The sequence below is a fragment of the Eurypyga helias genome, unplaced genomic scaffold (assembly GCF_000690775.1).
Source record: "Eurypyga helias isolate BGI_N326 unplaced genomic scaffold, ASM69077v1 Scaffold52458, whole genome shotgun sequence".
In the NCBI taxonomy this organism is placed as follows: Eukaryota; Metazoa; Chordata; class Aves; order Eurypygiformes; family Eurypygidae; genus Eurypyga; species Eurypyga helias.
This window is the reverse complement of record NW_010268606.1, coordinates 460-14,526: the sequence shown is the minus strand read 5'-3', so window position 1 is coordinate 14,526 and position 14,067 is coordinate 460. Positions and strand designations below refer to the sequence as shown.

The following is a 14,067-nucleotide window of genomic DNA, read 5'->3' as shown; positions in this document are numbered from 1 at the left end:
GTGAACTTAAGAGTGTCCAACTGACCGCAGGCACTCCTACTACTGGATAAACCTCCCTCAACTTTTGGTGTTCAAACATGAAGCTTGGAAGTTCCTCTTCTCCCAGGACTATTCTTCCTGTCAAAGATCTTATTCACAAAGAAAATCTTGAAATTGGTTATTATTAAATGCAGTAATAATGTTGTCTGTTTGACAGCTGTCAAAGTGACTGCTCATGAGTACATTTTCAAGGTGGAATCCTTTATTTGCCTACAGAGATGTTGTTGTATGAAAAACCCCTCCTCCTCCCATGTAAAGCTAAACATAAGGAAACGCTTTCCATTCAGCTTCATAGAACGTCAAATAATACTGCCTCGTTTTGCAAATCTGAAAGCAAAATAATGAAACAACATGACAGAGTGACTGTGTCTTGTCTTCACAGGCAGAAGTCTACAGTAGATCCCCAAAAAAGAGGGAGAATTATTTTGTGGTTGATGAACTACTGACATGTACAAAATGGCTTTTAGTGGCGTCAGAAAGCTTATGAAAGCTTTCAAAGATCACGTTGCATGGAACTGCAGGAAATTGCTCAATATTTTCCTCATTTATTGCATATTTGTCAGGTACTAGATGATGTCATTCAGACACATGTAATAATACATTGATGTGGAAATGAAACATCTCCTTCCAACCTCTCTAACAACAGATACAATATTTTATATGTCTCTGTAGGTACACTTTCATATACTGACTTAAATACCATGATGTTTACCTCAAAATCCGCTGTTCGATTACAGCGAAGCAAGGGAGCTCTGCAGCATATAATATAGGCAACGACAATCATGAGCAAGTACGAAGGATGGTTGGAGAAGATATTGTCAAAGACCTTCAGCCATTCTTCTCTTGTTAGAACCTCAGAGAACAGTGTTTCTAGAAGAGGCCAAGCATAAACCTACATTATTTGGGAAAATTGACAAAACAATCCATTAGTACAATTTTACCATTCCTTGTAAAGAAATAATATAAAATTTTCTTGCCTTAGACCAAGAATCTATTGATTTATTAAAAAAACAGGAACTAAACCAGGGTATTTGAAGGTAAGTTTTATCACCCACTATAAACATTCAGAATTAATGTGGGATGATTATAAAGAAATTTCTTATTTCACTGTATGTCTTAATCTTCTGTTTAGATTTGTGAAGCTAAAATCATCCCTAACGATACACAGGGATTACAAAATTAATTCATCATACCTATGTCCACTTCAAAAAAATTAGAAGTACATTTATAACTTGATGAGTACATTTTCAAGCAATGTGGAATTGAAAGCAAAGGACTTCTAAGAACTGCAGTAGCCATGTATGTGAGATTTATGGACATGGAAAAGGAAAAGCTGCAGGAGAGCAATGATATATTCTTTACACTCCCATATAATTCACTGTTATTCAATCAAAACTCCATCAAAAAGGAATTACATCAAAATAAAAGACTACTGCACTATCATTCACTGCAGTACATTTTATACACAAGTTGGCTAGAATGTTACCTGTGAAGTCACGCTGTACTTTATTAAATGCTGAAGGAGTTCTTTGTCATGATGTGCCAAAACGTTTTCCATCATACTAAGGACATTAACTGGAGGATTGGGAAAATACTCAAACCAGTGCTGACAAAAATTAACTGAAAGAGAATAAAAAGACCAACACAATCCCCTGTAATCTGGGGTGATAGACTCTTGACAACCTTAAGGTTTGGTTATAAAGGCTATGAATTTAAGAAGTAGTTTTAGCAGCAAAATTTATTTAAGATATTCCCATCTTTCAGTGTTTATTCCTAAACCATTCCCACAGTACACTGCTCCTCCAGCTGCACTGGCATGAGTGTTTGTGTCAGTACACTGTGAACCAGACTGGGGACTAATCTGGCTCAAAAATAAAATGAAAAAAAGTATGTGTGCTGTGGGACAAAGTGGTTGGAGGCAGATGGGAATACTTAAACTGGCATTTGTGTCTCATGAAACTACAGCCTGGATCAAGTCATTTTTAACAGACCAAGAATAATTTCCGTAAACTCAGATACTTATTCACTAACAGCATGTGTTTGCAAAGTGGGTATGTATGCTGGGCAGCACATATATTCTGTACACTTAGTAGCAGCTGCAACAACTAATTTAAGTGTAAAGTACTTTAATTTAGTATGTATTTTTCAGAAGACAGCCGTAGCCAGCTTTCAGCCAAATGTCTAATTTTGAGTTAGGACATGCTTACTAAACACAGTAAAACCTTAAAAGAGATCATTCCTGTTTGACTGGGAGGGGGCGAGGGGGTGGTGTGTGTGTGTGTGGCTACTCTTCCTGTGTCTCAGAGGTTTTAGTTATGATGGTAACTATGCTAGATCCATTTGGTTTTACTGATTAGACTTCACAAATACTGTTAAAACTGCTAACTTTTTTTGCTAGAAACACTGCAAAAAGAAGTCTAATGTCTTGTTTTTATTTACAAGCAGGTTTTTGTGTTAAGCATACAGTAGCTACATATTAAATCCTGGCAACACCTTCAGCAGAGAGCCTGGTGACGTCTTAGGAAACACCTCACTCATTTCATCAGCAAAAGCTCTTTTGCATGGGAAAGCTTAAACGTGTTGCAGCATATTTGAGTTTTTAAAATCATTGCTTACCTACTACTGTAGCAACAACTTCAAAGCAGACCAGCTGGTTGTGCTGGAACAATTTTACAAATGGGAATGCTAGCAAAGGAATATAAGGCGTCTCAGCAAAGATAGCAGACCAGTGAGCTAGAGCTGATAAGGTCCTACATGCAAAAGCAAACAAAGGTGTAGAAAACATCGATCCGGGCCCAAACAAAAATATACTAAGTATTTTAGAACCACAGCATAGAAAGATTGTAAACTTTAAGATAGATGCAGGATTATATGAGTTATAAAAACAAAGTTGCAGGAGGGCACTACTATTTCACTTCAGAATTTTCCTTACAGCCGATTCCAGCTATTGGATACGTTTCATATCATTATGTGAAAATAAAAATCTCTAATATATAAATAAATACATATTTTACCTCTGTAAAATTCTCAGAAGTTTCCTACTTTTGATGGGGTACTCATTTTGAATATTCACAAAGGCACTGTGGGTACCCTTATCTATTAGGCTACTGAATGCTAAGTGGTTTTCAGGAAGTTGTAACAAGGAACGCCAAATAAACATCCTGCAATTAAAATACAGACTTAGTCAAGCAACTTCTCTGCCACATGCCAGCAAACACAAGCAACTTATTTCGTGCAAGCACGAACATGCACACCAACGTACCTGTACTTTGCTGGATATTCTCCAAATCCTTTCAGTAAGGCCCGCAGACGTTTCTTGTTTAATCCACCTGACAACTCGTTCTACAAAATGGGGGATCAGCAATAAATGTACGGATTTATCTTTCATAATCTCTTTCTTTACACTCTAATTGATGATAGCAGCTAAATATTGAAGTTCTTAACATAATATTAACAACAAAGGTGTACTGCTATCTGTTACATAATCCTTGGTATTTCAACAACAACAACAAAGATAATTCAAAAGATCATTCATCTTCTACTGAACTCAAAGAACAGCTACCATTGATTTAAGTCAGAAGCAAATCAGACATGAACTGGCTAAACTATATATAATTAAATGATGGATATAGCCAAATCATAAGGAATATTTACAAAAAGAAGAGATCATATTGTGATGACTGTTACAGGAGGATATAGGGGTGTGTGTGTATATATATATATATATGAGATTATATACATACAAGAAGCAAGATAAAGACAGAGAAAGAAGATGGCACAGTTATGACAAAAGAGAAATAAATGTAACAGTAAAGCATCTTCTAAATAATTAATAGAAACCAAACTGGCTCTGGTTTCTATTAATTAAATGGCAGACATTTTAGAAGTGCCAGTTTGCTAGCAGGGAAGCAGATCTGACCTAGCAATATCCAAATGTGTAAAAAGTAGCTCAAACAACTTCAGAGGTACCCCAAGCTGACTGGAGGCAGCTCTGGCTGGATCACATAATACAGGCATATAGGCTAAACAGAGAGAGAAAAGGGTACTACAACTCCCTTAATCACCTCTCTGTTCAAGCATCCAAGTGAATCAGGGCCTCAACTTATTCTTCAGGGTAAGCGCCTAAATATTTTTTTGCCACGAGACCTGAATGCTGCAGACTGGAGAGCAAAATATTTGCAACTTCTTCCTACCTCTTTATTTTCAAGTGATGTGTTCACTTGCGGTTTTAGCAAACTGGTTTGAATTTTGCTTCCTTTGGATTTCCAAGGCTGCTCTGACGTTCCTGAAGTTACTCTCATTGTCAGTTTATTTGCCTCTGACGTGCACTTAGACCAATCTTCTGCTACCGTGAACATGGGTGGTGGAGGCTAATATTAAGTGAAAATAACTCTGTTAACATCTTGTAAGACAGATGAATTAACACTATAATTTGCTGTTTATTTTATATGCCATATTTTTGAGCTTGATAGCCATAGCAATAAGAACAGAGACACATTTATACCAGAAAGGAATATATATGGATGTATACTCCTGAGTAAGTATGCCAGTTAATAAAACTCCTGTAATAAACTAGAAAGGCTGGAAGAAGGTTTATGTAGCTTCCAAACCAACTCAAACATCATGTTATTTCCTTGTTTAGCAAACACTAAAGTATAATTGGGATAGTATAAATGTCTATCACATACTGTTCAGGTTATTTACTTTAGGGCGTTTCTCAACGTCACTGAAATATTTTGCATTTCTATAGCACCAGTTAAAAAGAATACAAAAGACCTTTACAAACTTTAATTAGTCTTCAGTGTCAGAGAGGTATTAATTCAGTGTTGGAGATTGGGAAACCAAGGAACAAAGTGGATATCCCAGTTCATGTCAAACCGGCAGCAGAAGTGCAAATGGAATGCATGCGTGACATCTTTACACATCCTTCCTCAGCTCCAACTCCATCATTATCCAAAGCTGCTTACTGTTTACTTCAAAGACATGGTGATTAAAGATATATGGAATTCTGGATTTAGAAACCTGACTCCCATTAATAAATTACTTTAATAAAATAAGAACTGGTATTTAGAATGTTTGTTATTTAGGAAGGATTAGGAGTATGATTGTGTCATGACGGATGCTGGTATCCAGTAACACAGCAAGAAGAACAAAATCACAGTAACAAAAACACCATTCATGCCTGCACTTTAACAGAGCATCAGTTGCAAAACATTTCCTATAGGAAACGGAACAGAAACAGCACAATTATGCTGTTTCCATCTCCCCCAAACATCATTACAAAGACAAATTGGTCCATACAAATTGCTGTAGAAAGAAATACCATCTCCTCCTCCTCCTCCCAACAGCAGAAACACAGTGATATATATACTTCAAAGACATCATATTACCTGACAGGCTGGAGTAACTATGAAGGGAACTCTACAAACGACTTTATTTGTAGCATGAAATACGGCACTCCAACACGTCTGCAAACTACTGCTGACGCAAAGGTTACGTAGACAAGTATCAACTTTAATGGGATTTACTGCTGTTTTAAGCAATGTAAAACACACTACCTTATTTACTTCTTGAGTCAAAGCTTGGACACTGTATATATTAAGGCTACCATTTTCCATTACTGATGCAATATACCGTCCGTTGGGGCTAATTGCTGCTGTACTAATTCCCTCTTCATGACTCCCAATGTCAAAAAGAAGTTTGCATGTTTCTATATTGATAAATCTCATAATATTGTCTTGACTTAACACTCCAAGGACCTATAAGTTAAAGGGATTAGTCAATTAATATTGTCAGTGTAAACCAAAGAGGAATACCCAAATCAGCAATGACGTTCCATTAAGCTAAAAGAGCAACTGAGCAAACATTTAGCACAGTAATTTTCTTTTTCTGGAGCCCATATCCCCGGAGTCCCCAAAAAGCCCTCCAACTATATGTGTGGAACCAACTACTCCAGTTAAGCTTGTAAAAAACCTGACCTGATTGGAGCCCCCATCAAAACTGTCAGAGAGGAATTCCAGATGACGGACAGCTCGTACTTTTGCAGGCATCTGGATTATTCTTATCAACTGCTTTGATTCTAAACACCATAAGTGAAGATGATTTGATTTTCCACCAGCTACAAAAATCCGGCCATCTCTGGATCACAGAGGAGGTAAAGTTTCCATCAGAATACTAGAAGTTAGTATTAGCTAAAAAGAGAGAAATCATACATTTCCTTTTATGTCCTCAAATCACTTCTGAATCTGGCATTATTCCTTCCTGTCATACTCTCCTTGAAAGAAAAATATCAGCTCCTAAATAATAAAATCTGCTTTTGTAAAGGATAGTTTAAACCTTATTTTAGTGGTCATTAAAAATCAATTTACTTTATTTCAACTGCTATGGGACTATAATAAAAACTGTTATTGATCCTTGCTGAAAGTATCAGCCACAGCAGTTCAAAAGCTTATCACAGTATATAGCTCAAGACTTCCAGAAAACATTACAAATAAGGAAAGAAAAGCTGGTTTGAAACTACAATTTTGTAGTCCATCTTTAGAATGTTTGAAATAGCAATTTACCTGGTAACTGCAAAGACCTTATAAAGTAATACAGAACCTTCTACAGGAGTTGGCAACTGGTATTTACAGTGAAGAGTATCAAATTCCCAGGCAAAAACAGAATTATCTTTGAAACAGCTGAGGATGGTGTTACTCAATGGAAGAAAAAAAACCTGGAAGAATATGGAAAAGAAAAAATGTTGTCAAGGAAGTACCCTTTAAATTGGATCAAAGTGCATGGCAAAATAAAATACAGCAAGAAATCATGACAGCATGGCTACTACAGTAACTGCAAAATGCAGCTGCAATGAAAAGCTCAGACCCCACAGGCTGCGGGTCCCCTCCCTGGTTACAGCCCAGGCAGGCCTGCCCTCCTTTCCACTGGTTCTGAACTTGTTGTACCCTTTGCTAAGCCAGTTGAACTCACCAAAACGGTCATAAAAATAAGATTTGTGTCATTAAAGTCTCTTGTGGTGGTTTCTGATGAGTGCCAGAGAGGATGTAATAGAAACGGTGGGAATCTGAACCCAGGAGCAGGAGGGGATGGGAGACAGGAGCCAGAACTGCTCAGTCAGCAACAGCTTGTTGCATCTCCTACAAACTTCAGCATTCAAATAGTCCCAAGACCCTGCAAATGCACTCTGTGAAGCATTCATCTTTAGACTTAAACTCCTTAGTTTTATGTGCAACTATTAAAAGTAAAAAATATTGTAGAGTTTAGCAATGTATTCTCCATCTGTGAAATGCAGATTTTACTGAAGATGAAAGAAGATAGAACCAAAAAGCTTGTAAATATATTTTTTCCATTATTCTGAACATGTTTATTGTTTATGTGTAATCTCTTTCAAGAAGAAAAAAAAAGGTTATTTACATTTTTGGCTGTCACGAGGTACATTCTAGCTTAATGACAAATTATTGGTTCAGATCAGAGGTTCTATTTTGGCAGCAGCACATGTGGCTTCAGTGAATTCCCTAGAGCTTTAATTTTAAAGGTTAAATTGAAAATGTTTCCCTGTATCTGAACATTGAGGGACTACCTGAAGGACTCACTGGCTGAGATTTACAGTCAGTTCTACAAAGTTTAAAGTTTTGATCTGATTAGTCTCTCGGGGCCTTAAAAATCTGCAAATCTGGACATGTGGGATGGGTTCACCTTGCTGAATGTTAGTGACTGAAGTTGGATGTTCAGGCCTAATTAGTCACTTGACAGTGAGCAAAAGTTACCTGTGAGGAAAAAGTCATCTCACCTACCAGAGTCATTTATATTCAGACAGACTGAGCTGCCTGTCCTCTTTCAGGGACCCTGAGGAAGTCTAGACAATGAATTAAGAGCAGATGCCTATCATGCAGATGGAGGAATATTAAATTTTGGTCAACTGGAGTACTAAACAGTTCCTAATTTTCTGCTTTGCCCTAGAAAAATAGCACAAGACGGTCACAAGCAGCTGTTGAACAAGCAGTGATGCTTTGAAAACGGTCATTACAGATGTCTTAGCTCTTCTTGGTTTCTTTTCACCTGCCATTCTCAAAGGGTGCAGCTCAGTCTCTGTCTTTTTAAATTAGCTTTGCTGCGTACCAACTTAACAGAAGGCGTATGTTGGCATGCAACTGGGCTTCAGTAAAGAGGCACCAAAAAGGACGCTGCAGACTGGTGTGACACTACTACGATGGCTCGGACAGCAAGCAAGAATTCAACTTTGGACAATGAGTGTCAGGGCTGTGCTCTAACAATAAACATGATCTTTCATAAAGCAGTTACATGTATGTCTTAATTAAATCATGTCATGGGAGTATGTACCATTATCTCTATTGTAAAGACTGGAAAATGAAATCCAGATAAATTGGATTATTTGCATAATGACCTACCAGAAATGGTAAAGCCAAACCAAAAGTGCAGGCTCTTGATTCCCAAACAGTGATTTATTCATTCAACTATAGTCACTATTGTTTGGATTTAAAAGTTGTTTCCATACTGTAACAACCTGATCCTACCAAATTCCAAGAGCCATTTATCAATTAGATGCCCCTACACAAAGAAAAATACTGACCAGCAGAAAAATCTTGTCCACTGAAGAAATACAGCCATCTTGGGAGAGAAGTCATGACAATTATTTTAGCTACGTGCACTACACAACCATTTTAATAAAACAAACAAACAAATATTTATGCATCATCTTCCAAGGTAATTGCTAGATGTCTACTTCAGGCTGACAGAATTTCTGCTTGACCTAGAACAGGGTGAAGACACTCAAATGAATAGCCTTGTTCCCTGCAAAATCAGCACGGCTTTTTCGTGACCAGCCTGACGAGAACTTTGGCTTGAAGTGGTGTTTGTAAGACTATTCACTGCAGGCCGGCACGTGTGCGTGCGACGCTCCGGCACTGCGTCAGTATTTTCTGTAGTACTTATGCCAAAGTTTGACATTTGGTGGCACAGGCAGACCTCTTTAAACCAGCGTAACGCTAAGGCAGAACTATTTAAACAACTCCCTGACACAAACACATCATCCTTCTCATCCCCTGTTGTTCCAGTGTAAGTGTCTGTGCAACAAACCGAAGCAAAGAAACCAATAGGCTGAAAACCAGCAACTTCTTTTTGCTGAGTTATTTGTTCCTGCTTTCAGTGCTTAGTGAGCATAGGAAGAGCAGTAGCTTTGGAAGAAGCAGCGGAATGGGGTAGGTGGTGGTGACTGTTTGAAGTTACCATTGACACCAAAACTGTTTTTTTAACAACATGCTGAAATCCCAGTATCATTCAGGCTGGAATCAATCTCCAGAGGTCCCTCTGAGCTAAAGCAGGGCCAATATAGGAGATGGCTCCCATTTCTGGGTGAAACTGGGTTAGTCAAGGTCATATCCAACCAAGTTTTGAGCATCTCTAGAGATGGAGGTTCCTTAAAAGTTCCCAGCAGATCTCTGCAGCTATGGAGCTGCAACTATTCCACTGGTCTGGGTGACATGACAGGGTGACAGTTAAGGAGATACGTCCATGGACCACAGAAAAGATTCAGATGTATTTTAAAAAGTGTTTTCAAGTACTGTGATTTTAGCACGTGGTGTTACTCTTACTGAGGTATGCTTGTTCATCCCTGAGCAATTGCTCTTTACTCACCTTCTGTATACCCACAGACTGACGAACATTCAGCTTCCTTTTTCTCTGAAAGGTGTCCAAGTCCCACAGTTGTGCTGTATCAGCAGATGTAGTGATGGCATACCTGCCCGAGCCATGGACAGAGATGGAAGACACCGAAGAATCATGTCCCCTCATCCAACTAACCAGCTCCTTGGTTTCTGCAGGAGTCGATGAAAAAAATGTAAAGGATATGAAAGTCATTCCAAGTGAAACAACTACTACTTTACTCTTTACTGCCAACACTATGCTGTGTTTAAGCATACCTAATACACGACCATTTACCAACACAGCCCAACAAACAAGAAAGAAAGGGATCAGTCTTCAAATAGTTACTATATTATACTTTAGAGAAACACAACCATCTCCACATCTCCAAGTAACAGATTTCTTAAGGTACTCTCAGTCCTACACAGAAAGCCAACCTGCAGAGACTTGTGTGATTTAGCCTAAGAATCAGTCTTAAAAAGACACAAACACTGTGATCAGTAAGTTCAGCATGCCTCAAAGGCAGATTATCTGATGTGAACACCCACAGTAATCTCTAAAAGTTGAGACTGAACGTTCAGAATTAGAATTCTCCACTTGTTTTTACTTGTGAACAATAGGTATGGATGATTACGCAGCTGTTTACGGTTGCAAGGAAGAAAGGTTTAATGACAACAGGCTATGACTACAGAAAGGCACAGTCAGAGAGCGACACCTCATTAATTCTTTTAGAGTCCCAACCATTTTTATGCTGTGTATTGCATACTGAGGCAATGGTTCCTCTGACTACATTGTCTCCCACTTGTGACTGCATGACCACTAATCTTCCCTCAGCAACAAAAGTGCTTTGTGGCAATTACACTATTTACACTGTGTAGTTTGCCTGACAGCCCATGGGGTGGTTCCAGCTGACCCACCGCTGTGGCATCAAAGATGGGAAATGGCTATAAAGCAGCTCGTGAAGCCTAAGAGTCAAACTTTCTATGTGCTTACAGACAATTGAGTGCTTAAAGCTATTGTCAGATGGGATGATGACATGGGATTACAGAGTATGGCTTCTACATAAGAGTATGGCTTCTTCCTTGGGCCTACAAGGAGGCTGGGAGGGGACTTTTTACAAGGGACTGTAGTGACAGGACAAGGGGTAACGGGTTTAAACTGAAAGTGGGGAGGTTTAGATTAGATATCAGGGAGAAATTCTTCACGAAGAGGGTGGTGAGGCACCGGAGCAGGTTGCCCAGAGAAGCTGTGGATGCCCCATCCCTGGAAGTGTTCAAGGCCAGGCTGGACGAGGCTTTGAGCAACCTGGTCTAGTGGAAGGTGTCCCTGCCCATGGCAGGGGGGGTGGGACTAGATGATCTTTAAGGTCCCTTTCAACCCAAACCATTCCATGATTCTATGATTCTAAAGCAGGGGATGGAGCCCACCAACTACATATTATCCTTAGAGACGTATTAGATACTTTACCCGATACCCACTTATGTGAGCAACATTTATATTTAAGACATTCTCCAGTATGGCTTGGTATCTGGAAAAAACACCATATAAACATGCAGGGCTCTGTGGAATAATTATGATGATTTCTCTAAGTGCATCCAAAATCTAAGTTTGGTCTTACTGTGGTTGAAAGAAGGAGAGAAAGTAGAGGATTTCAGACCTTAACTATGACTCTGCCTCTATTTTGGGAAACAGTGAGTTACATCAAAATCTTCACCAATAATACCAGACCCTTAAATTGCAGATGAGTGATTCCTATGGCTTCTGAAAAATATTTAAATCCAGATGATGAGAGACACTACAACTGCACTTTTTGATAGGTTAAGATTAACTTATGATGACTGAATTGTCAATGCCTTTCACCATTTAACTTCTCATCAAGACAGACACACACAGCTGGCCTGTGAAGTTAATTTTAGATATCACTTTGAGTAAGGATACAGACCTACTTGCACACTCAGAAGTACTGACAGTTCTTTTGGTGTATATTGTCACTTAGTTCAAGTATTTTACTGCAAATGTAGTTAACAACTGGTTCAGTTGCAAACGAACACACTGTTGACTGATTTTAGTTTGATTTTACACAGAGCATATCATTCTAAGCAAACATGCAGAGTTCCTTTAATAAAGGTAACATGTAATTGCGATTCTGCGCTGGATTTCAGTTAATCAGGCGCCTGCATATCAACGTGGGAACAAGAAACTCTGACAAAGCAAAGGGTTCCTTTACCTAGAGGACTATAACCCCCACAAACCCAAATGACTGTGGAGTTTTTTTGGAAGAACAGATGGCATGAAATACCTAAGATTTCCATCAAAAAACTTGCAAAAATTTGAGACTGAAATTAAAATTATGTAATCTTTTTAGAACAATCCAAATAGCAAGCCTTTAAATTTCTCCTTACCTGTATCAAAGCACTTAATGGAATAATCTGCCAAAGCCACCAGGAATTCTGTCTTTCTGCGAAGATTAAATGCCAAAGCAGTGCAAGCCTGCATTGTCCGCTGGACAAGGCTGAACCTATTTAAAAAGGTACGTTCTCAGAGTGTTCGGAAACTTTCGTTCATAATGTCAAGTGGTGGAAGAACTTAATCAGTTTCAATATATTTCACTGAGAGAAAAAGATAACTCAAGAGAGCAAAGAAATAATATCTAATTATGATAAATATAAATATATTAAAAGTCAGTAGTGTAAAACTGAAGACTGATTAATATATTTCTGCAAAAGGCAATACTAGGTCTAATTTATTGTAATTCATACCTCATCTTACTAAATGAGCAGTACCTTTCAAAGAATAACTCCTTGTGGTAGTATTTAATCCCTTAAATTCTAGGCAATTGCTCCTTGTTCCGTTTAGAGTTACAAACTACTGATCTTTTGGATCAGCTAAACTAATAAAACAGTATTTAGGGAGCCTACAGGGGCATGCAGTTTCACCTCTGAGAAAACCACTTCTCATTTCCACATTCATGGAAAACTGAGGTCTCAATCAGACCTGTGGCATGCCGTCCAGGCAAGTTCCACACCTCTGAACAGTACAGATGTCAAGACAATTAAAATGTCTTCATAGAAGTACTCTTACCTGTTTCCATTCAAGTCAAAAACATATATATTCCCCTGCTGGTCTCCAGCGAGTAGAGAATCTCCAGAACTGTCAAAAGCCACATTCAGAAAACGTACTGTCTTTGAATGGTATCCTTTGACACCATGAATTATGTTTACTGTAACTCTGTGAACAAAGCAAGCAAAACAACCATGCTTAGAACTGGTTTATTATCACACATTGCTCCAAGATCTTGGATTAAAATGTTCCTAGTTTATGGTTTTACAATTCTAATAATTCATGGTGTTCTATGAAAAATTTTCCTGTGTGAAAAACACTTATTTCTAATATAAGAAATATACAAAATAAAGGAAGTCATTCACTATGTTGGAAGGTAGTTAGGAGACACTTAAAGCAGATGGGGGAAATCTACCATTCGTGACACTTTTATGGGGCTCAGGTTACCTGATTTTCAATTACACTATTAATGAATAACACTAGCATACATGCTGATGTATCATCTACCAATGTATCTGAAAGCCCAATTCAGCACTCAGCAAGGAACCTGGTTCTTCATTATCACTGTAAAGAAACATACTACACAACTGAGAAGCTACGAATTACTGTAAGAAACCACCTGGATTAGATTGGGGTGGGGGGAAAAAAAGAGCTTTACAACCACTTCTTTCCAGAGACTTCAAAAGCATGAAGCAAACCATGTTTATCATTGCTCCTCTGAGATATCACGGAACAAAAGTTGATGTTTTTTTCACATTCTTTGTACCATGCTGTTGGCATAAAATGGAGCCAGATGCAGAACCAAAGCCCATGTGCAGAATAAGCCGTAAGAGGAAGGTTTTTCCAGGAAGCAGGTTAAGATTTGTGTGATCTGTTACTCCTGGATTTTTTGGCTAACACTGAGCAACCCAATTATATTCTATCATCACTTGGATGCAAACTCAGAAACAAACTAAGTATCTGAAACTGTACAGGATACTGGGAGGTTGCTCAGAGTATCCTGCAAGTAGGGCACTTGCAGAAGACTGTGACCACGGCTATTTAAGATGATGGTATGTGTCCGAGACACCAATTACTAAGAGAGCAGATTACACAGCACAGCACCTGCAAGCAACTGCTGGTGTATGTTACAGACTGTGAGTGAGCATCAGGAGGGCTGTGCAGCCACACTACAGGCTAGAGACAAAAATAATTGTATCTCATTCTGTTAAGCCCATTCATTTCTGCGATAAGAGAGAAGTGTCATAAAAATGAAATTAAAAAGACGTTAAGCTACTTTAAATTGTAACTAACATTTAGTGACATTAG

The 14,067-nt window shown here is 38.4% G+C and overlaps 1 protein-coding gene across 1 annotated transcript; it reads right to left on the bottom strand.

The window, feature by feature from the left end:
* Positions 1-751: 751 nt before the first annotated feature.
* TBC1D31 (TBC1 domain family, member 31) lies at positions 752-12,963 on the bottom strand (the record flags this gene model as incomplete). The annotated part of the gene is made up of 12 exons (XM_010157781.1): positions 752-931; positions 1,526-1,659; positions 2,656-2,789; positions 3,054-3,200; positions 3,302-3,381; positions 4,233-4,409; positions 5,598-5,798; positions 6,018-6,177; positions 6,603-6,754; positions 9,694-9,872; positions 12,102-12,217; positions 12,781-12,963. Coding segments are annotated over 12 exons (1,843 nt in total), but the record flags the coding sequence as incomplete, so codon positions are not given.
* Between the last annotated feature and the right edge of the window lie 1,104 nt (positions 12,964-14,067).